This window comes from Phaeodactylum tricornutum, chromosome 15, assembly GCF_000150955.2.
Source record: "Phaeodactylum tricornutum CCAP 1055/1 chromosome 15, whole genome shotgun sequence".
NCBI classification, from domain to species: Eukaryota; Bacillariophyta; class Bacillariophyceae; order Surirellales; family Neidiaceae; genus Phaeodactylum; species Phaeodactylum tricornutum.
The window spans coordinates 398,718-418,957 of record NC_011683.1 but is presented as its reverse complement, the minus strand read 5'-3'; the positions used below and the strand labels follow the sequence as shown (position 1 = coordinate 418,957).

Below are 20,240 nucleotides of genomic sequence, written 5' to 3'. Positions count from 1 at the left end.
ACAGGAACGTGGGTCCCTATCCGACGTTGGGTCTTTAGTAACAGTATATTTTTGGCAACTTCATATAAAATTTATATGTCCCGAGATAATCTTTGTAGGGAGTTTTTGTCGTGTAAAAATTAATTAATTATTTCACCACCCAGGGGTTAGTTCCTTACTTAATGAATGTCACTTGCCTTCTCGCTTTGTGGCAATTAAGAAAAGAAGCCACGATTTCGAAGATAAACCTACAAGCTTGGGATTAATTTTAAGACGAATTTTGTCATATTACTTCCCATTCGAAAGGCAATTACTGCAAATGTAGGTGAACAATCGTACATTCGGGTCTTTTCAACTTTTCTGCGGGAACACCAAGAGCACAAATTCAGCACAGCACGGCTGTTGGCTGGGTTGTTGATCACCGGACTGTCCAAGCAACCTGGAGTGTGGTCAGGCTAGTTAGTAGTCATCCCGCGGGGATTAGAGCCCCCTCCGCCCCCCCCCCAACACAACACTACCCTCCAATTTCTAGGCATCTCTAGAAGGAGCCCTTTGTTCTTTAAATTATTGTGTACTATCCCCTCTAGTCGCCACCCCTATTATTCCTGCTAGCGCACTTTTTCAGTTCACTTTACTGTTAAAGCGAGTGCCTTAGGCCAACAAGTAGAGCCCGCGCAACGCAGTGGTCGTATTCAACTCTGTTTTTGCTCCATTGATTTGGTTCTATACTGGCATTTTGCTTATCGCTATGTCTCGTCTTGGATTTTCGTGTAATGAGCGTGATGTGCTAATGGGTCGTGGTAAGCGAGTTTCGGAATGGCCGGGCAACATTTATTTTCGTCAAGTTGTGAACAAATACCGCGAGCGATACGCGAAATCTGCACGGACTGTGAAAGTCACCATTGCGCAAACAGTAATTGACGAAATCCACCAAGTGAACGGTCGATTCTTGAAAGAGGAAAGAGACGGTAGCTGGAACGAAGTTGAAGCGGACAGGACAGTGGAAAAAACCTGCCAGGCGCTCCGCGAGAAAGAGAAGTCGAATCCGGCCCCGATGAGCCCTTTCGTGGACACTGCTGGTCATCCTCAGCGCAAAAGAGCCAAGCTGCAGCCAGCGCTCAAGAGACCTCCTTCGTCCGACGAAAACTCGGTTGAAAGTATTGGGGACGACACGGCAACCGAGTCAGACGAAAGCAGCGAAGACGAAACGGAGACGGAAAGTGAGGAAGAAGAGGTCAATGTGTGCCCCCCAAAACGAGCTGCATCGAAAGGTCCAACGCCTCTTTCAACTGTGAAGCAAAAACCTAATGAAGAATGGCTGGAACAAGTCCAGAAGTATGCTATTAAATATAAACACCTAGCCGTCCCTCCTGGATGGTCGGAAAACGTCAAGTTTGCCGATTGGTGTGTTGGTATGAGGCTTCTCAGACGTGAACTTGACTTGGGATACAGGAGAGTAAGCACGGCCGAAAGAGATATTTTGGGGGATCTGGAGGAAAGGGGTTTTGTCTGGGATTATGAAGCCTGGCACTGGGAGAAGCGATACAAAGAGCTGCAAGAAACTTTGAACATGGGGCCACACGAAAATCTGAAAGACACTACTTTGCATTGGTTGGACAACCAAAGGCGACTCGGCCGAGCAAGCATCCCAACCGATCGACTAGAAAAATTGCAGAAGTTAGGAATATACCTTTAAATGCGGCAAACGTTATACGACAAAGAAATTCTTTTTAGAGCAGGTAGCATTTTGCCCAAAAGCTGCTGCGGGCAATTGTTCTTTTCAGGCGTCTCCTTCGCTTTACACGTGTGCAATAAAAAGCCTCCCGTCAATTCACCGAGATCGGACCAATCTCATGCGAATGACTAAGCAAAAAAAAACCATACAATTACATTCCCTCCAAACTAGTTTTACAAAGCCAATAAGCTGCGCCTACGATATTTGAAAGTGCGATGCCCCTGTCATTTCGAGCTGCGGATCCATTTCATCAGCGTCAATGACAATACCATCACGCTGTGTGACATCTTCGTCCACGTCGCGGCTGACAACGGTCCATCGTCGGTAGCGCCAAAGACGATCGAACCATGAAATGTTTGTTGAAATCAGATCCGTCCCACCCGCCCGCTCACCGTTGGACTGAGCACTTTCTTGGGTCAGAACGTATTCCATGACGTCATATTTGCAGAGAGGGCAGCTAGATTGTCGTTCTGTCAGCCACGCAATAATACAATCCGCGTGATATCGATGATGACAAGGCAAAGTGATAATATCAGATTCACCGATAAGATCATCAATGCATACTGCACATTGGCTGTGCTCTTGTTCGCCTTCTTCAAGACTAACATCAGTACTTTCCGGGACATTCACGGACAAGTTTCGGACTTGGCGCGCGGTCAGTAGCCTCCGCCCAATCACGGTCGCACCACTCGGTGTGGTGCGTAAGTACATACCCGATAAGTGGCCGTACATCCCCACGCAAAGAATCAGACACCCAGAAAAAGACAAAAGCATGAAAAAGAGTCCCAAGGCGGACAACAGCAAGGCTTGTAGATCGGCTACAGTGACGACTCCATCCGGAGCATCGCTATCCATCCGAATCAAAGGGCCTCCTTCTGTTATGATGTTCTCCGGCTGATCCGCTATCAATCGCTTCATTGCCTGCCCGGTCCGATGTGTAGTAGAAAGTAGGTACAATCGTGAATCGCCGTATTCGGAAAACATGGGTACAATCGTGTCTTCCCCTTCAAAATTTTGGTTGTAAACAATAAGAAAGCCAACCCCAGCGTAAGTTTGGGCCATTTGGGCCTTTTCATAGAACGAGCATTCGCCGCGTGCGGCGAGCAAAACGATGGGTGATACGTCGGCGGTTTCGCCAGGTACGTGAGTAGGACGACTGTACGTGGTCTGGTTCAGATCCAGTTCGTGACACAGATATGGGTTTTCGCGCAAAAACTGCAAACGAGCTGAATAAGGAACGCCGCGTTCTAGAGGGCGCCCGAACAGACCGGATAAGCTCGGAAAGGTTTCGTTGGAGCCTTCCCAGAATATAGACGCGTGGCATGATTGGATGATGGTTCCGAACAGAAAGAACACGGAGCTCAACCTAGTAAGGTCGACTCGATGCAATCCGCATGACCTCACCATAACATTTCCTTTTCAAAGTTTTCGGAACAGAGACTGCAGTGGCGGATCCTTGGAAGTGTTGGCGGTTTGCGGTTTCGTTTTACTTTGGCAGCCAATTTTTGGGGTTGATGTGATTGATTGTGATGACTGACTGTGCTATCGAGTTCGCTGTGTTCGGCGCTGCCCTTCAAAGAAAGAAGCGTGTAGGAATGCGACAAGGCAGATCTCTGCGTGACCAAAAAAGCTCAAGCCGTTCGGGAACCGTTATTCGTAATTCTCATATGAACTGTAACTGTTTCAGTTTATGAGTGATGACACAAGGTACTTGACTGAAACACTTCATGGGACTACAATATTGGACTCGAGTTTTCTCCCTAACAATTAGTTGGATTGACAAAGAGGATGTCACCGACACAACTGCTGCAGGTCTATTTTCCCCAGCGTGTCGTGTCAAAATATCAAAAATACATCGTTCGAGGATCTACGCGCAAGTCTGACTTCATCTCCAGTATGTCAACGTTCACGAAAACTTGGTCCGCGTTCTTCGCAAAAAGTGCAGTTGCATTAGCACACACAAAATTTCAAGAAAAAAGTATCCTACACTTTTGGATAGTTTATCTCCCCACGACCACGTAAAGAATCGCATACAGCGTCTACAAGATCAGCGTCTATAGCTCACGCAACTATGGCGACGGTGGCTCCCACGGACAGAAGTAGCCTGAGCACCAAGGAACATTCTGTGCATTTTTCGTCTTTCCGGTACGAAGCCGAATTGCCTTCTACACGCAAAAATGAACAACGACCATCTTACAAGATTCAAGTATTTCGAGTCGAGGATTATGACAACGTAACGCATGATTGGAAATGCGGAAAAATCTTTCAGCAAACGAAAATTCGAGCTATTTTGGGCATCGTGCGGGAGGAACTTATGGACCAAGCGTACAAGACGCACCGCCGGAGACTTTCTGGACAAGATGAAACTTGGGATCCTGAGGGGCTGGTTTTGTCAACGATCGACCGCCCATTTACTTCCAAGATGCTTTTCAGCGTTGCGGACGCTACTTCCATCGATCCAAAAAGTACAGCAATCTTACGGGGGATGTGGTTTTCTAAAGTCTACAGGGGAGACTACGAACGAGAATTCAAAAAATGGACCAAAGATGCGCTAGAGTACGTCCGAAGCAACTTCTCAAAAGTTGCTTCAACGACGAAAGATTTCTACGTGTTTTATCCTAGCACTTTGGAGAAAGAAAAGTGTGACCAGCTTCCAGTGGTGGTCTTCTTTATGAAAATCTCAGATTGAAACATCAATAACCCCCCGAGGAGAGAAAGTCCTTCTTTGTATACTTACACGCTACTCTTTATCATCCGATAACAAACCCCTGTCAGCACTTACATTAGTATTTTCTTTTCCAAAAAACGCGAGCGACAACAGAGGTTGTGCCTTGGCTGCACCCTGATCTCTTTTCGTAATTTTAATTTTTCTTTGCTTTTTTCGTCGTCTGGTGTTTTGGACTTGGATCCTAGCGAAAACTTCTCGGGAGACTCGACGTATCTCATGCGCTGGCCCTTTTTGGCAGAGCAGACGGACGCCATAACTAGCAATGTTTCCGCCAAGAGGATCGGGTTTTGAGTTTATATAAAGCATTCCCGCCAACTTAACAAATCTTTCTTTCAGTCTCGTGCGGGCCTAGGACGCTCAACGTATCACGTCAACAACATTCGATCATCTATGTCGTCGCAAAGGTTCTTCGGTCTCAGATATTTTTGTCAGGGGCACTTGGCTAACTGTAAGTCATGTTTAAGAAGGGAATTCGAGACAGGCCGATGACGTCAAGGCCTGCATACACAAGGATTGCTGCAGGTTGTAGAAGCGCCTGATGTACCCGACGTGGCCTTTTCGTACTTAGCAGCGAATGACAGAGGAATAGTAGAAATTGTTTATTTATTTTCAGAGAAACCGATCATTCTTGATAGCATAAGGCTCGACTGATTTGCTTGCGCAGAGCAATGATTGGCGCTGACCAAAAAGCTGGTATCTCCAGCGCAAAATCGTTTACACTTAGAAGAAAACTATATCTATGAATATCACTTCATTACAGAGACGTTGCAATTCCACTCGCCTGGGCTCGTGTTCTTGTTGAGATAGCACGAGGCTCTTGCACCATCTATCACCTATCTATCCAGATTACATGAAAAAGTCAAGACACAGAAGTGACTTACCTACGACATGTGTTTCGGCCGGTTTTGGCTGTTGCTCGTTCCGTGAAAGGACATCCACTTCCTTCACAGAAAATCGCCGGTGCACGATACACTTTCAATGAAGTCTACGACACATCTTAGAAAGTTATGACAAGTATGACAGTTGCCATGGAACCGCTCCATACGAGATGCGATAGCAATGATCCACTATTGGAACCTCTTCTCACCTCGTCTATACCCTCAGGGGCTCAAAGAATGACAGTTGATGAAACATCTCCGGTTTCCCAGCTTGCAGGTGACGTAGACGAAAGTCCGACCCGTTCGTTTTTGGAGACGTCTTTCTTCTCTCAGCTTCGATCGCTTCATGTCACTCCAGCCAGAAGGAACAATCGGGGGAACGCAATTGTTCCACACGAAGACACACGGTATCTAGATGATTTTCCGAAGGTCGTCCGGACTTGGAGCAATTGGATTCATCGAAGCGCTAAGGTATTGCTTGTTTTGATTGTCACTACACTTTGGCCTATCGGTGTTTGGTCCTTTCATAAACTAGAGCAAGAGACAGACAGCACATTCCATCCGGTTCCTGGATCTCTTTCGCAGGATGCAAATGAGGCTTTTGGGAGAACATATCCAAGCGATTGGTCCAATCCTCTGAATCCGGCCTTGTACGTCGTTCTGGAAAGCAAATTCTCGAACCTTTCGATGACGAATCCGATTTCCGTGGCGTATCAAGCAGCGTTCAATTGGACACATGATTTAAACAAAACAATACTGTCGACATCGACAAAGGTACATTCTGATAGCTCAACAAACACGACAGAAAGTGTTTCATGGGCCAGGGCGACGAGCTTTTACTCTCTCAAAGAGAGCAAGTTACACTGGATGGCACAAGCGCTTGCCACACCGAAGGGCCACACAGTTCTCTGCCAGGTTCAGTATTTGCTCCCGCTCAATGGTTCCAATCGCGAAGGGCACGAACGAGTATCTTCCTTAATGGATGCAATGCAAGACTTTGCAGAGCAACACCAGTCACCATACTTTACAGCTTCGTTTACCGGCCTCAAGTTTTTCTCCAATGATTTACGCGCAAGCACCCATGCGGATCTTCGGCGCATGGACCTAATAGTGCTACCGATTGCGTTAGGACTTATTGGCTGTGTTTTACCGAAGGCAAAAGCAACCATAGTTTGGATTATTCCTCTGGCAACAATGATTTCAACTGTGACGCTGTGGTCTATTGTTCTCCGATTCGTTGCCAAAAATATGCAAATCACCCAATTTACGCCGAGTATTATGATGAGCTTGAGTTTAGGCATGGGGATCGATTACACGCTGTTTCTTCTGGCTCGTTATTTGGAGTTTGCGGCTACAAGGTCGCGAGGAGTGGCGGTCGCTCATATGTTACGTCATGGGGGACACGTTCTGCTTCTTTCCGGACTGACGCTCATGTGTACATTTCTGGGCCTATGTTGTCTACCTCTCTCAATGTTACAGTCAATTGGGGTTGGTGCGGCTGTAGCTATTGCATGTGCATTGTTAGTCAATCTAACTGTTGTGCCAGCATTGCTCTATACCGATGTTGGCAAATGGATTGTGGATAATCAAAGTGACTCTGACTGTTCTGTTGACCAAGAAGACAGCGATGAACGTGAAGACGATGCCACAATAGTAGCGAGCCCCTCCCGAGACGGAATGGCTAGTCCAAGCATGGAGAACATTTCTCCACCGCTGCCTTCGGTATGGTTTCGCATGGCCAAGCAACTTCTGCATTCTTATCGCGGTGTGATCATCTTGCTGATTACGTGTCAACTGCTACTTCCAGTGGCGTACTTTAGCAGCAAAATCAACTCATCTCTTTCCTTCGATTTACTCCTGCCGTCGGACAGTCCCTCGCTTAAAACGTTTCACAGCCTTGGAGCCACCCTTGGCGAAGGACGGTTGAATCCCTATCGTATTCTTTTCGATGGCGCTGCTTTCAACCTCACAATGACATCCAATGAAGGGTTTAAGACCATGCACATGGTAATCGAAGAACTAATTGCCTTGGACGATGACACTCAGGAAGGTATGGTCCATCTCGCCAGTATTGAAAAACAGGATATTCAGAATCGTACGCAAACGGAACTATCGAACTCAAATGCGGAAAGAAACGAGGCCGACGAAGAACTGCTCGTCCTCCAGAAGCCTCTGGCTCGCGCAGCAGTTTACACAGGCGTGGCGATCATCAAGAATACGCGTGTACCTCACTTGCTGTATTCCATGTCCAAAGTATGCAGTAACAACATCCGCCCTCATTGTCCTTCGGAACTGATGCATGTTATCGATGAGATTGACAAGGTCGTCACATCCCACGATCGTTACTCTACGTACGTTGACGCTGTACTTGGAGTGAGTCCCTTTTCGGATGAAGGAATTGCTTGGTTAGAAGGTGCACGGGCGACGATTAAACAGATGGAAAGAAAAGGCATGCTGTCAGGTGTCAAGGTACACATACAAGGACCGGCATCGATCGCCTTCGATTCTGTGCAAGCGGTACACGCAGCCTTTCCAACGATGATTGCCATAACTACGGTTGTTGTATTTCTCCTTATGGGGCTTTTCTTCCGCAGCATCTTCACTCCACTTCGTAGTATCTTGAGTATTGGTTTAACGCTTGGTTTCTCATTCGGACTCTCTGTTCTAGTCTTCCAGAGAGGGATTTTCAATTGGTCGCACGTTCGTGTGTTGACCTCGGTCGGAGACGAAATGTGCTGGCTCGTCCCGATAATGGCATTCAGTATAGTCGTGGGACTGGCACTGGACTACGATGTCTTTTTAGTGAGCCGCATTTTGGAATATCGAAATCAGGGTTACGAGCACAAGTCCTCAGTGGCTGCAGGCTTACATTCGACTGGAAGCATCATTACGGCTGCCGGTTTGATAATGGCATTTGCTTTTGGATCGCTAATGTTCAGCGCCAGTCCTGTGTTGTATCAGTGGTCATTTGTCCTCACTACGGCCGTCTTGTTGGATACATTTGTGATCCGAACAGTGGTTGTTCCGATCATCACAGGAATGGCTGGTCGTACGTGCTGGTGGCCACGAAATATGCCGGAAGGTCGAATTGTTTACGCGGCCTTCCAGGACGACGCCGACGTCACAGGCTTTCTACGGACTCTGGAAGAGACTTCAGAATACGAGCCACTGGCGCCACTTCCATGAGTTATTGAAGCAATCATTACATTTGTACACTGGGGAAATAGTTTGACAACGCTGTACTCGTCGGAAAAGCTCATTCGAAACACACACACACACAATATCTGACTACAAGGGCAACAAGTTGGTACGTATATCGACATTGTTGTCGGGACCGAAATCGAGAAGGAGGAGATCGGGATAATCACAAGCAGTTTTTTTCCTATGAAAACCAATTATAGAAACCAATAGATACTATCGTAAAGAGGCAACTCCCTCACGGCCGCTACCAACATATGTAAAGAACCCACACAATAAATAAAATCATTAAAAGCACTTGCGATGCACAATCGACGGGCCAGATTCGTCGTATTCTTCCTTGGAGATCCACATGGACTGGAAGGTCGAAAGCGAGGCGAGAATAGATCCTCCAATCCAGACGGAATACTTGCGCTCTGGTGGGGCTACAATCTTGACCTTGATTGAGGCGGGGGCCAGGGCAGTGATTTCCTTCGACATACGTTCGGAGATTCCTGGGAACATGGTAGTTCCTCCAGAGAGAACAATGTTGGCGTACAAATCCTTACGGATATCAACATCGCACTTCATGATAGTCTGGAAGGTGGAGTCGGCGATACCATCCATCTCCAAACCACACAAGTTAGGCTGGAAGAGGACCTCGGGGCAACGGAAACGTTCGTTTCCAATGACAATAATGTTACCATCGGGAAGTTCAAAAGATTTTTCAAGGGCAGATGACTCAGACGCCTTCTTCATTTCTTCTTCAAAGTCAACAGCGACGAAGCAGAGAGATTCCTTGATATCACGGACAATTTCGCGCTCGGCGGTTGTTGTCAGCGAGTAACCACGCTCTGTCAAGATCTTCATGAGGTAATCAGTCAAGTCGCGTCCAGCGAGATCAAGACGGATGACGGCGTGCGGAAGGGCGTATCCTTCATAGATGGGGACAGTGTGGGACACACCATCGCCTGAGTCGAGAACACATCCTGTGGTACGACCAGAAGCGTACAACGAAAGGACAGCCTGAATGTTGACGTACATGGCCGGGACATTGAAGGTCTCGAACATGATCTGCGTCATGCGTTCACGATTCGCCTTGGGGTTTTGGGGAGCCTCGGTCAACAGGACTGGATGGGCCTCGGGGGCGACACGGAGCTCATTGTAGAAAGTGTGGTGCCAGATCTTTTCCATATCGTCCCAGTTGGTGACGATACCATGCTCAATAGGGTACTTCAAGGTGAGGACACCACGCTTGGCCTGGGCTTCGTCACCGACGTAGGCGTCACGCTGTTCCATACCAACCATGATTCCGGGTTGCCGGGCACGGCCGATCAAAGAAGGGAATACGGATCGAGGGGCATCGTCTCCTGCAAATCCGGCTATGAAACGAGAAAAGAGACGCGATTAGACCAAAATTGCAATAGCGTGGCAGTAGATTAAGTGACGACGTAGCTCATGCTACACGGCAGGTTACCACATTGGTATCCGTCTAAGGAAATCTCTTTGACCCTGGCATTGATCATTCTTTCTTGCAAATGATTCCATAAAGGCGTTCCGTTGTCAATCAAACGCTCTAGTGATTCCATTTCCAGTAATCACAATCCGCTCGCAATGACAATGTAGGCAAAGGATTGACAACACCGTCCGATTTCGTCAACACCTCAGAACCATTGCGACGCCGTTCTTTCTTACCCTTGCACATTCCGGAGCCATTGTCAATGACAAGGGCAGCAATATCTTCTTCATCAGACATGGTTGCGAGTGGTTTGGTTGGGAAGGTGGGAAGGTAGCAACGAGTATGTCTTGAAACTCAAAATTGGATTATAAGAACGAACTGCGCTTTTCTCGCCTTGGCATTTTTTTCGATTGGCAGCGCATCGATGACTCTCCCACAAGGAATGTCCTCTCTTTTCCGGGTACCAGCAGCGGTACTTCATATACGTGTTAATAGGAGAGGTCATCCATGGTTGGGACAAAGAAGAATCCTCTCGAATCGTGATCTTGCGGACGTTGGTGGTGTCATTTTTGAAAATCTTTATTTAAATGGGAGGACGAAGCCGGTTAACTAAATAAATAGCAATGTTTTCGAAAATAGGAACATTCTTGATTTACTGAGAGACTTTTGGGGAGCACGAGATGTGATCCCCAGCTTCTAAACAGGCAAATTCATTATTCACGCTCACAGCCTCTATTACTTGCATCTTCAGGAGAGCTACTCGTTGCAATACGGCCAAACTAATGTATGCTCCTGCTTTGGAGATTTTCTGATACTGCACAATTCGCAATATGTCACTTTCGTTTGAAAATCGTGGATACCACTCTAATCTAGAACAGTAACATAAGCTTTACGGACACCGAAGCAAAGCATTAGCAATCTGCGGACTTACAGTAACGTGCCTGTAACTTTATCTCTAGTTATGTTGAGATATAAAACCAGAACTTAATTTCCGGAGCGAAACCAGCCACTACACCGTCATGACAGACCTCCGCTGCTTTACAAGTAGGCTAACATCACAAAAATCTGGAATAAGCTATTGATACTTTCGCGTTCTTCTCGGCGATTCTTGGACAGTGAGTTCTTGTTGAGCAGACTTCGTAAAGAGGCGCAAGACGTAACGAAGCTCTTCCCGCCACAATAAATCGACGCCGTTAATCTGAGAGCGCACAGTAGAAACGGAGTGTTTACGGGTCCCTGTCGGGCAATCATCAGGTGCTGTTGTCCTTGCGAAGTTGTCGCAAGCTGGGGGTCCAACAGCTATTGAATTCCTTCGTTTTGTCCGATCAAAGCAATGCCAGATTCCACATCTTCCGAAAAACCCGCCCTCTCTTGCATTACGTTACCTCTCGGAGGAAACTTGCTTTCCCGAATCAACGAAGCTGTCAAAGTATTTGGTCCAATAGCCGTTACAACAGCACGCGTTGATCCCTGTACCACCTGTCCACCCCAGAAGAGCTGAATCGGTTTGGCTGTAGCTGCTACGGCGGAAGGATTTGTTGCCGAAGTGGGTTGTGCACTCCTTGGTTTGTCTTCCCCCGTAGAATACCGAACATCCACCAACAGCTCGTCCACCGAATCAACCGTCAGAACCACGCAATCAGCAGGTACAATATCGCCTTCTTCTAAACGAATAATATCGCCCTTGACGAGGGATCCGGAATCGTACCGCACCCATTTGCTATTGCGCAATACTTCGGCATCGTCCGGTTTGATTTGCCCAAAAATTTTCATTGAGGGTACGTGCTTGATACAGGGAAGTAACACGCAAGCCCAAGCAGGACAATTGATGGGTGGGGTGACGATGTTAAAATGGCCATCTTGCTCGCGGCGGGCTGAAGCTTCGTCAGTTGTCAGGCCGTTGTCGAGTGATGTTCCGAGCTGCCGCAATAAATCATTTTGCGCAGTGGAGAGCGACATTTCAGTGTACTATGCGATTGCGGTGAACCAATTGGAACCGCTCGTAGGGTATTTGAAATTAAGAATGAGAGGTTATTTGGAATGAAGAATGGTCGAACTGTAGTGATTGTGACTTCCATAACCTGAAAAGTAGCACTATTGTGAAGTTTTCATGTCGTCCGGCGGGAGTTATGAAGAGTCGAAACGTAGTGGTACCCGGAACCGATGAAGAAATGACGCGCACGCAGTAATCGTTCGACAAAACTAGTAGCCGAAAGGGAGTGTGGGGCTGTTCACTGTAACTCTACGAAAAGACAAATAGTAAGCGTTGGAGGTAACCATGAACGAGACGAGAAGAAGCTCCACTCCCTATCCATAGTATTGAATTCTCTCTCTCGACTACGACAAAGCCTCTAAGCGACCCTTGTGACTCGAGCAAAGCTACTGTTGTACACCCGGATGGTACGAATCCTTGGAATAGGCCGAAAGCGGTCTTTGAAGAAGCGATTGACCCCTTCCGCACAAACCCCAGAAGGTCTTCGACATCAACATCCCATGTTTCAGTACGCTGTCAACGAATACTCACAGACAGTTGCGTCTGGGACGTCCAATGACGATGGACGAATGATGCTACAAAGAACAAACACATGGAGTTACGAATCTGAAATCAATTCTCCCCTAGCACCCTCCGGACTCCCTAAAGTTCGGTCCATGCCGGATGGTATACCGCGCGATATTGAGTCGCAAAGGGTCCATACTCCTTTATCTCTGACGAAGAACGAAGGATCACTAGAAAGAAACCCAGGGGCATCAATTTCCGAGTCTCAGCTGTCACCGCGTAATGTGTCCAACCGCACTACCCCTTTGCCCGCCCTACCATCTTCAATTGACTCGGAAATGCCTGATGCAACGTACGAAGAGCATTATGGGGATGCCTATACGGGAGATCCGATCAAATACGTATATCCCTCGGGTTACCAGTCTATGCGACCGAGGTCGTGTCCTTGGAAGCTTAGCGTTGTTGTCTGCATTATGTTTACGTGGCTGTCAGTATTTATTGTTGGCCATTGTTCGGATCAGGTCGATGAAGATCGGTACAAAAATGCGCAAATCGATGACGATTCCTTGGCTATAGAGGTCCGATGGTGCGGTTCCCGCCCACTTTATCTCATGTGGGTTGCTAGCATGCTGATCACCGGTTTGTCAGCGGCGTACTGCAGTGTCATTGGCTACATCAAAGTTCGCGACTTTGCGGTGGCCAATAGTCGTTCCCAGCCACCCGGTCTCGTTGATGTCAAATCGGACTACTACGTTTCCATTACGGACTCATCACTGGCCTCGAGTGAAGGATCAGCATCCACGTATCGCACCACAATCTACCAATCAGACGGTACCCCCCAATTTTGGGGATCTCATATTTTTCGGCCTACACAAGCCGCTGTGGCCATCACAAGTCGCTAGGCGTATTTGTTCGTATAGAACGAGGATTCTCCAGCCCACCTGCCACACCTTGAATCATAACTGTTTTTACATTAGAGAGAGAACCGTTTTGGAGTTTATTGTCGCGCATGCAGTAGCTAGTGAGTTTTCCACTTGTCGCATCAGTTGTTTACTCCCGGATGCAATAAAGCACACACACCAAAATCAACTGCCTTTGCGTGTACATTGTCGTGTCATGCTTCCCGCGTTACTGATATTCACCGTGAAAACACAACTTTTGTCAAAATACTGTTTCCAAAAAAGCGAGATATCCGTTTGGATTTGTGCCATTGTGACGATGAACTTATGTGCTGCATGATTGTTGAAGGATATTGGAATACGAGGGCACGGCTTTTGAGTAGTCTCATCTCGATTGTGTAGGGAAAAAATTGTATTTCGTATGTTCAGTGCGATACGACGTGGGCCGTCCCTTTTTTCTGGGCAATGTCTTAGCACCGTTCTTTTCAATCGCTATAATGTTGCGATGAAGGATATTTTGGAACCAAATCAAACACCTGTGCGGAGGAACTTTGCTGCAAAGCGCAACCCCAAGAACAAAAAACGACTACTGGGGAAAACGGTCCGTGATCGCCAACGCCAACTTGTGGAAACCAATAAACTTCCTCGAGATGAAATATTTTCTAAAAAGAAGATGTATGCATTGCTGAACACCGCAGAGAATCGTATAGGCTTTATTCAGTCAAGAATATACTCCTTTTGGAATCAAGAGCTATTGAAAGAGTCCACCGAGGCTGCGCGGCCTCTTAAACCAAAGCTAGTAATGGACACCCGCTGGTGGTTTTGGAATATAATGTACGCAATGTTACCTGGCCTGCTGTTCGCCTTGTACAGTGAACTTCGGGGAAAGCGTTTGATGTATGAGTTTTATGAAAGACAAGAACTTGAACAGATAAAGAATGCCATGGGCGAAGAATTTGTGGAGGCCAATATGGAAAAATTGATACCCCCGAGGGAGGAAGGATTTGTTGAGCAAGCTTCGAGGATTGTTGGAGAGCTTTTTACACTATTCCAAAGCTTGGCCACGGGCGAAAGAAATGAAGCTGTCAGAGAAGTTTCGGAAAACGTTCAAAACACGTCACAGCCTGACTCGTTGAAGGCACGTGGGCAAATCACGGTATCAGATACTTCTAAAGAAAAAGAATCATATCAGCATTCTGGATCAGATGAGAAATACGATATACAATCTCTTTTGGATCGCATTGAAAAACTGGAAGCTTCACGGGAGAAAGTTCTTCACGATGAGAGAACTTTGCGACACCAAAAGCAGAGAGCACAGCAAAGCGGCATTCACAATCGTTTTGAAGACCAAAAAATTTTGGAATGGAAAAAAATGCTGGAATTGAATAGCCATCGCGATGAAAATTTGGGCAATGACGAAAGCGATGATTGCACGAAGCAAAACAGTTGGCTTCCGCAAACGTTGCAGAAGTCGGTTGAGTCTGCTTTGAGCATCATATCCAGCTCAGTACTTTCGGGAAACGACCAAGTTGAGGAAAATGACCAAGAGGCACCTTCGGAAGCAAACAATGAAAATGGATCAAACGGGACCGTTGCAAATAGCCAAAGGCAGCCAAAGGACGCGGCAGATCGCAAAGTCGACACTTCAAAGAAAGAGATAACTCATGCCGCTCCTGACAGTAGTTAAGAACCTTTACCGGAAAGGTTTGTCATTGCGAGCAATGGTGTCCCAGCTTTTGTTGCCGCTGGTATTTCAGGTAGGGCACAATCTATTGGTAATAAGCTCATAATAAATTCAACAAAAGCACCCGGTACTATCGACATCATATCTCACAATTGCAAATGAAAGCGATTCAACAAAACTGCTATTGTTAAGGATTCGCTCTACGACTAATTTCCGAGCGAGTAGAAGTTGAGAAGCAACTTGAACCTTTCAAGGAAGCGAAGGGATGATCGGCACGCCCAACTGTTCGTGAACCATAAGGGCAAGAATTCCCATCTGAGCGGCACGGCCCTGATTGAGTTCGATCGCGCGCTTCTTGAGCTTGGTCTCCTCGTCAAAGGTATCCCAACCAAAGTCAATGGCGTCATTACGGAAGTCGCCGACGAATTCACCACGTCCACCAATGGGGCGCATGATCATCTCCAAAAAGAAGATGAAGCCAATGATCTGTCCGAGACCTTCCTTCGAGATAGCAGAAAGAGCGTCAAATCCACCAGGAATGTCTGTGAACTTGGTACCAGAGTAGTCAATGTTTCCGGGGAGACGGATTCCGGCCTCGGTGACGAGGTACCCGACAACGGCGAGCATGGAGATACGTCCGTGCTTGAGTTCCACGTAACGAAGTCGCTCGAACTTGGATTCGGAGGCACCATCCAAAAGGCCCAAAGGATCATAGAATCCGAGCTGTCGGAAAGGAAATAATGGAAAAAGATTCGGGCACGTATGTAAGTGACGAATCCTGCCGAACCCGAAGCGAAGAATATTCCGAAAGGCATCACCGATTACTTACCGGAGGCTGCGCACCAAGCGCGTCTTCGAAGTTGGACGCACTAAGAGCAGTGCTCGTAACGGCCTTCTGAGCCGGGGCAAAGGCGGCAGCTGTGGCAATAAGGGAGGCGAGAACGGCAGTCTTCATGGTATCTTTTTGGCAAATCAACTGATTGTGATCGTAGAAAGAAAGTGCTACCGGTTGAGCTCGCAAAAATCCAAAACAGAGCTGTCAGCGCCAGCTTGTTTCCAACTTGAGGAATGTCTTTTCCAGTATCTTTCCATGGCTATCTTGGAACTAGCAGAACATCTGCTGGTCCACGGGCTGCCATGAATCGGTGACGTCACAAGGTATAAATCTACGCTGGAATTAGCAGCATCAAAAGTGGTACGACTAGGTGACGACATTATATTTCCTAATAAGTGTTTGGGTGTGAAGCTCAACATAAATGTCTCCCTTTTTCCAGACACATAGAGCTTAACTGTAAGCCAACAGTCTAACAGTAAGACCGTCGACCGAGAACGCGTGTCGATTTAACGGTAATAAGCACCCGACTGCGATGGTAGGTTAGCCATGCCAACAAAGTTCAAACTCAATTGTCGATCCAACGGTGACAAGCATCGACTACGAATGGTTTTCGAGGTCCACCATACTAATAAAGCGCCGACTCTAGCTATTCTAAAAGATGTCTTCGACTACCAGCTAGGTAAAAAATCAGAAAAGGAAAGAAAAATTCTCCCGTACCTCGTTTTGACAACAAGAAGAAAAATCCTAATAATCTCCTTTCATGGTAGCTAGCGTTTATTGACCAACTTCCGAGGCGTATTCATGTGCTCTTCACGTTTCATTCTATCGGACTAACAATCGGAAGCAAAGTCATATCACTCGGCAGCGGAGGAGGAGGGAGGAGCCGACCGACGACCACGGACCGGTCGAGTCAGGACAGCACGGCGCATTTGAAAGCCGTTCGCTTCCAAGGCTTCTTTTGGATCTGTCTTACCCGCACCCCAAAGGCTTTCAGGGGTTTCACCGGGCGTTACCGGACTAACGTCATCTGACAAAGCAAGGACAAGAAAAGCGAGCACATTGTTCTAAGAAATCCGCAAAAACGTAAAGCTCGAACATCAATTTGACTCAGGGGGCTTACCTTCCGTTAGAGAAAGTTTCATAAGTAAATCACCAGTATCAGAGTGCTTCCAGGTACCGCCTCCAAACTTTAGGGCGCGCTCCCATTTGAAGGAGACAAGTCCCTTGTTATCGCAGGTATAGGTACCTTCGGCCAACATGCCACTGGCGTGAGCAAGTCCCGCATAACCGCCTTGACCTAGCTTTATACGGTTGTCGCCGAAAGAAACGTCAACCGTACTCTTATCGCCTAATTCAAACCCTTTGGCTTGGATCTGAGTTTTCGCTTCATCCGCAATCGATTCGTGAAAGAAAGGGGTGCGTTGCTTGGGCGGTCCGTCTGGTTTACGCCTTCCTTTACGATTACGACCGCGTGAGTGTGGTTCTTCAGGAGCTGGGGTTTCGACGTCTTCGCCGACCCCATCCTCATTTGGAACCTTTTTCGAGCGAGTGCGACGTGGAGGCTTGATAGGACCGCCACCGGGTGCCGTCACATTAATGGCTTTAAATTTACCCGACTCTGCTTCTTTCTCAACATCGAACTCAATCTCTGAGTTTTCAACCTATCGCACAAAGTCGTGGGGTTAGAAGACTTCAAATGCCATCAAAAGACCCAAAAGACTTTCGAGGGTCCCAGTCTTTCGAAAAACACCTTCTCTCATTGGAATGTGGAATCCTAGTGGCACAAAATAGCGTCAAACGGACCTCTTACGTTCATATTCGCAGGAACTAGTAGTAATTTTACACAGTCGGAACAAGATCCAAAAACGGACAAAGCAGATTCCCTCATTTCAATATAACTCACCAACGTTCGGTAAGCTCCTTCGGATTGAATACTCGTCTGGTGGACGAAGATCTCCTCTGCGGTGGGAGAATTGTCTGAAGTGGGAGCCACAAAGCCATAACCCTTCCGGCTATCGAACCATTTGACTGTTCCTTGCACCTTGCTCATTCTTGCGGGTTCTTATGACGGCGAATCGTAGTATATGGTCCGTGGACAGAGTAAGAGGTTTTTACAAAAAGCATTTGTGCGGCCTGGAAGCCTGCCTACCATACACAGGATCCACTGAGGACTCACGGTCACACGCCGTTGTCGTTTCGAAGGAAAGTGAACGCTGAATCTCGGCTGGCGTAAGTTTCATCGTTTTCATTCGTCCATGTTTGTCCTCTCTACAGTTCTGCACCTAAAAAGATTTATTTGCTTTTACAGTACGGACACGTGGATGGTGGCATTTCGCTGACGAAAACTATCACTAATGTGAACCAGCCTGATATGACAGTGAATAAGGCTTCAAACAACTACTTATTTTACATTAGTAAGGTTTGTTCCATGGACGTTTGCGCCCGACAAAGTTCTCCAACAAAGCCATTGAGTCCTGGTGACCTTTCTATTGACGAACTCACTAGAATCAAGTATCTTCAGTAATTAGACAACATGAAATCTGATTGTGGACATCGCATCTTTCCTGGGAGTGAACGACATTGGTAAACTGTAAGGGCGTCTACCCTTCAGCGAAGGCAATTCTCAGAGAGTCTACTTTCCAGAAAAAACGAGTAGATATAACAATATACAATTACAGTTATCAAAGTTACACTTCGGGTTTAGCGCAAAGCAGTGCGCTGAGAGGGCACTTCTAGCGAGGTTGAATCGTTGAGATCCACTGCTTTGGAGGAATCCTTTCGATACTTTCTGTAAATAACATCAAGCATCTTACGCTCGCTATCGGCTAGAGATGCCCGAGTCGTGCGAAATGCCTCTTGAACATGATTGAGACTCAAGAGGATTGGTTCATCGCTCTTGCCACAAGTGATTGCTTCATGGATGGCATTTAATTGCGCCGTTCCAAAGGCGGCTGAAACATCGGCAGGCGACAGCTGTCGGAGGTGGCCATAGCGTCGAAGCAAGTCGCGTGGTAACTTTCCCGAAGCGAGGTCAACTTCGAAAGCCTTATGGAATTTGTAGAGTCGACTGCATTTCTCAAAAACATCTGCCCATTCTGCATCGTCCTCAGCAAGACCCACGTAGACGTGCTTCTCGAGTCGCCCAGGCCTAAGCAATGCAGGATCTATTTTGTCCGGCCGAGATGTCGCCGCAATGACATATAGCGGGCCTTTCGAGGAATTCTCTTCGACTCCGTCCAAAAATGTCAGGAGCTGATTGACAACACGATCTGTAACACCAGTATGGTCAGATCCTCGGGGCGGTGCCAACGAATCCAGCTCGTCAAGAAACAAAATTGAAGGAGCGGCAGTCGCAGCGCGGTCAAAGAGATCTCGAACTTTGGCTTCTGATGCACCAATGTACTTGTCAAGAAGCTCAGGACCGCGACACAGAACGAGGCTAAAGCGGCAACGCTTTGCCAGTGCTGGAACAATAAGTGATTTTCCGCATCCAGGAGGTCCGAAGAGTAGTAACCCACGCGGCAGCTGAACCTTGGCTCGTTGATATATTAGCGTGTAGATGGAAGGGCGAACAACTGTTGAAACGAGTTCCTCTTTGGCACGAAACAACCCTGCAACATCTTCCCAAACGTATCCCTCCTTGATAGGTCCAAGTGTTTCACTAGAAAGACGACACAACGGAACAAACTCCTTCAAGACGTCATCCAATTTACGTCTCATAGCAATGTGAGAAACGTTTTTCGAGCCAAGCGATCTAGACAGTCGCGTCGCCACGCGCTCGACGTCACGAGGACGAAATCCATCTGTCTGTGGTTCCAGTCTCAGGTCAAGTTCTTCACGGCGAACTCCAACTGCATTGATCGAGTGTAGCATGTTGCAGAGAAGAGAACAGCGCTCTTTCTTCCCTAATATTGGTAGCTCTATCACCTTGGCGGTAGGGGCAGCTGGTAGCGTTGAGTCCGTCCCACTATCGCATGAAACGATTAAAGATATTTTTTTTCCGGTCGTGTTTCTTACCAAATTGTGCAAATGAGACAGTATCAACCGCGACTGTGCCAACGTAATTGGGTTTGTATGCTGAGCTTGAAGACTTTCGTCCTTAAAGCTGTCGCCTTCACTAAAGTTTGTAATCATTTGGTCAAGGTCGTCAAGTATCAACACGGACGGTGATGAGCGTCTTGCCATTGCAAATATATCATCAAACTCCCTCAAAATGTCAGAGAGCCGTATTGCAAGTTGATCTTTTAAACCTTGGCAGTTCAAGTAGAAAGTGGCGTGGCTATGGCGCAACCTCAGTATTGCGGCAATCATTAACGCTGTGTGGGTCTTGCCAGATCCTTTGCCACCTTGGAGGACAAATCCTGCGTTC

General features: G+C 47.2%; 10 protein-coding genes across 10 annotated transcripts; 4 read left to right on the top strand and 6 right to left on the bottom strand.

Moving 5' to 3' along the window:
- The first annotated feature begins 504 nt into the window (after nt 1-504).
- PHATRDRAFT_47913 (predicted protein) lies at nt 505-1,696 on the top strand. The gene has a single exon (XM_002182353.1). It carries the CDS (start codon nt 728-730, stop codon nt 1,673-1,675), a length of 948 nt encoding a protein of 315 aa, XP_002182389.1. The 5' UTR covers nt 505-727; the 3' UTR covers nt 1,676-1,696.
- Nucleotides 1,697-1,883: 187 nt separating this feature from the next.
- PHATRDRAFT_47912 (predicted protein) lies at nt 1,884-3,229 on the bottom strand. The gene has a single exon (XM_002182186.1). The coding sequence runs from the start codon at nt 3,119-3,121 to the stop codon at nt 1,910-1,912; it is 1,212 nt and encodes a 403-aa protein (XP_002182222.1). The 5' UTR covers nt 3,122-3,229; the 3' UTR covers nt 1,884-1,909.
- A 457-nt stretch (nt 3,230-3,686) lies between these two features.
- On the top strand, nt 3,687-4,511 carry PHATRDRAFT_47911 (predicted protein). Its single transcript, XM_002182352.1, has one exon. The coding sequence runs from the start codon at nt 3,786-3,788 to the stop codon at nt 4,401-4,403; it is 618 nt and encodes a 205-aa protein (XP_002182388.1). The 5' UTR covers nt 3,687-3,785; the 3' UTR covers nt 4,404-4,511.
- A 2,416-nt stretch (nt 4,512-6,927) lies between these two features.
- Nucleotides 6,928-10,344, bottom strand: Act2 (actin/actin like protein). Its single transcript, XM_002182185.1, has 2 exons — nt 10,193-10,344; nt 6,928-9,879 (listed from the first exon to the last, which is right to left on the bottom strand). The coding sequence occupies exons 1-2, from the start codon at nt 10,251-10,253 to the stop codon at nt 8,807-8,809; spliced, it is 1,134 nt and encodes a 377-aa protein (XP_002182221.1). The 5' UTR covers nt 10,254-10,344; the 3' UTR covers nt 6,928-8,806.
- Nucleotides 10,345-10,864: 520 nt separating this feature from the next.
- Nucleotides 10,865-11,915, bottom strand: PHATRDRAFT_47908 (predicted protein; the record flags this gene model as incomplete). The annotated part of the gene is made up of 1 exon (XM_002182184.1): nt 10,865-11,915. The coding sequence occupies one exon, from the start codon at nt 11,913-11,915 to the stop codon at nt 11,256-11,258; it is 660 nt and encodes a 219-aa protein (XP_002182220.1). The 3' UTR covers nt 10,865-11,255.
- A 438-nt stretch (nt 11,916-12,353) lies between these two features.
- Nucleotides 12,354-13,355, top strand: PHATRDRAFT_38240 (predicted protein; the record flags this gene model as incomplete). The annotated part of the gene is made up of 1 exon (XM_002182351.1): nt 12,354-13,355. The coding sequence occupies one exon, from the start codon at nt 12,354-12,356 to the stop codon at nt 13,353-13,355; it is 1,002 nt and encodes a 333-aa protein (XP_002182387.1).
- Nucleotides 13,356-13,615: 260 nt separating this feature from the next.
- Nucleotides 13,616-15,164, top strand: PHATRDRAFT_47907 (predicted protein). Its single transcript, XM_002182350.1, has one exon. It carries the CDS (start codon nt 13,774-13,776, stop codon nt 15,037-15,039), a length of 1,266 nt encoding a protein of 421 aa, XP_002182386.1. The 5' UTR covers nt 13,616-13,773; the 3' UTR covers nt 15,040-15,164.
- Nucleotides 15,165-15,190: 26 nt separating this feature from the next.
- Lhcf10 (protein fucoxanthin chlorophyll a/c protein) lies at nt 15,191-16,022 on the bottom strand. The gene is made up of 2 exons (XM_002182183.1): nt 15,866-16,022; nt 15,191-15,759 (listed from the first exon to the last, which is right to left on the bottom strand). The coding sequence occupies exons 1-2, from the start codon at nt 15,989-15,991 to the stop codon at nt 15,286-15,288; spliced, it is 600 nt and encodes a 199-aa protein (XP_002182219.1). The 5' UTR covers nt 15,992-16,022; the 3' UTR covers nt 15,191-15,285.
- Nucleotides 16,023-16,725: 703 nt separating this feature from the next.
- On the bottom strand, nt 16,726-17,984 carry PHATRDRAFT_47905 (predicted protein; the record flags this gene model as incomplete). The annotated part of the gene is made up of 3 exons (XM_002182182.1): nt 17,775-17,984; nt 16,992-17,532; nt 16,726-16,898 (listed from the first exon to the last, which is right to left on the bottom strand). Exons 1-3 carry the CDS (start codon nt 17,919-17,921, stop codon nt 16,726-16,728), a joined length of 861 nt encoding a protein of 286 aa, XP_002182218.1. The 5' UTR covers nt 17,922-17,984.
- Nucleotides 17,985-18,976: 992 nt separating this feature from the next.
- Nucleotides 18,977-19,492, bottom strand: PHATRDRAFT_14397 (predicted protein; the record flags this gene model as incomplete). Its single annotated transcript, XM_002182181.1, has 1 exon — nt 18,977-19,492. A coding segment is annotated over one exon (516 nt), but the record flags the coding sequence as incomplete, so codon positions are not given.
- Nucleotides 19,493-20,240: the final 748 nt, after the last annotated feature.

What these genes read in the sequence shown, in the direction of transcription:
- PHATRDRAFT_47913 (XM_002182353.1), top strand. Translation starts at nt 728, where the DNA reads ATGTCTCGTCTTGGATTTTCGTGTAATGAGCGTGATGTGCTAATGGGT.
- PHATRDRAFT_47912 (XM_002182186.1), bottom strand. Translation starts at nt 3,121, where the DNA reads ATGGTGAGGTCATGCGGATTGCATCGAGTCGACCTTACTAGGTTGAGC.
- PHATRDRAFT_47911 (XM_002182352.1), top strand. Translation starts at nt 3,786, where the DNA reads ATGGCGACGGTGGCTCCCACGGACAGAAGTAGCCTGAGCACCAAGGAA.
- Act2 (XM_002182185.1), bottom strand. Translation starts at nt 10,253, where the DNA reads ATGTCTGATGAAGAAGATATTGCTGCCCTTGTCATTGACAATGGCTCC. An exon ending in TGGCTCCGGAATGTGCAAGG is followed by an intron (nt 9,880 to 10,192) that starts GTAAGAAAGAAC and finishes CTCGTTTCATAG; the next exon opens with CCGGATTTGCAGGAGACGAT.
- PHATRDRAFT_47907 (XM_002182350.1), top strand. Translation starts at nt 13,774, where the DNA reads ATGTTCAGTGCGATACGACGTGGGCCGTCCCTTTTTTCTGGGCAATGT.
- Lhcf10 (XM_002182183.1), bottom strand. Translation starts at nt 15,991, where the DNA reads ATGAAGACTGCCGTTCTCGCCTCCCTTATTGCCACAGCTGCCGCCTTT. An exon ending in CGCTTGGTGCGCAGCCTCCG is followed by an intron (nt 15,760 to 15,865) that starts GTAAGTAATCGG and finishes CCTTTCCGACAG; the next exon opens with CTCGGATTCTATGATCCTTT.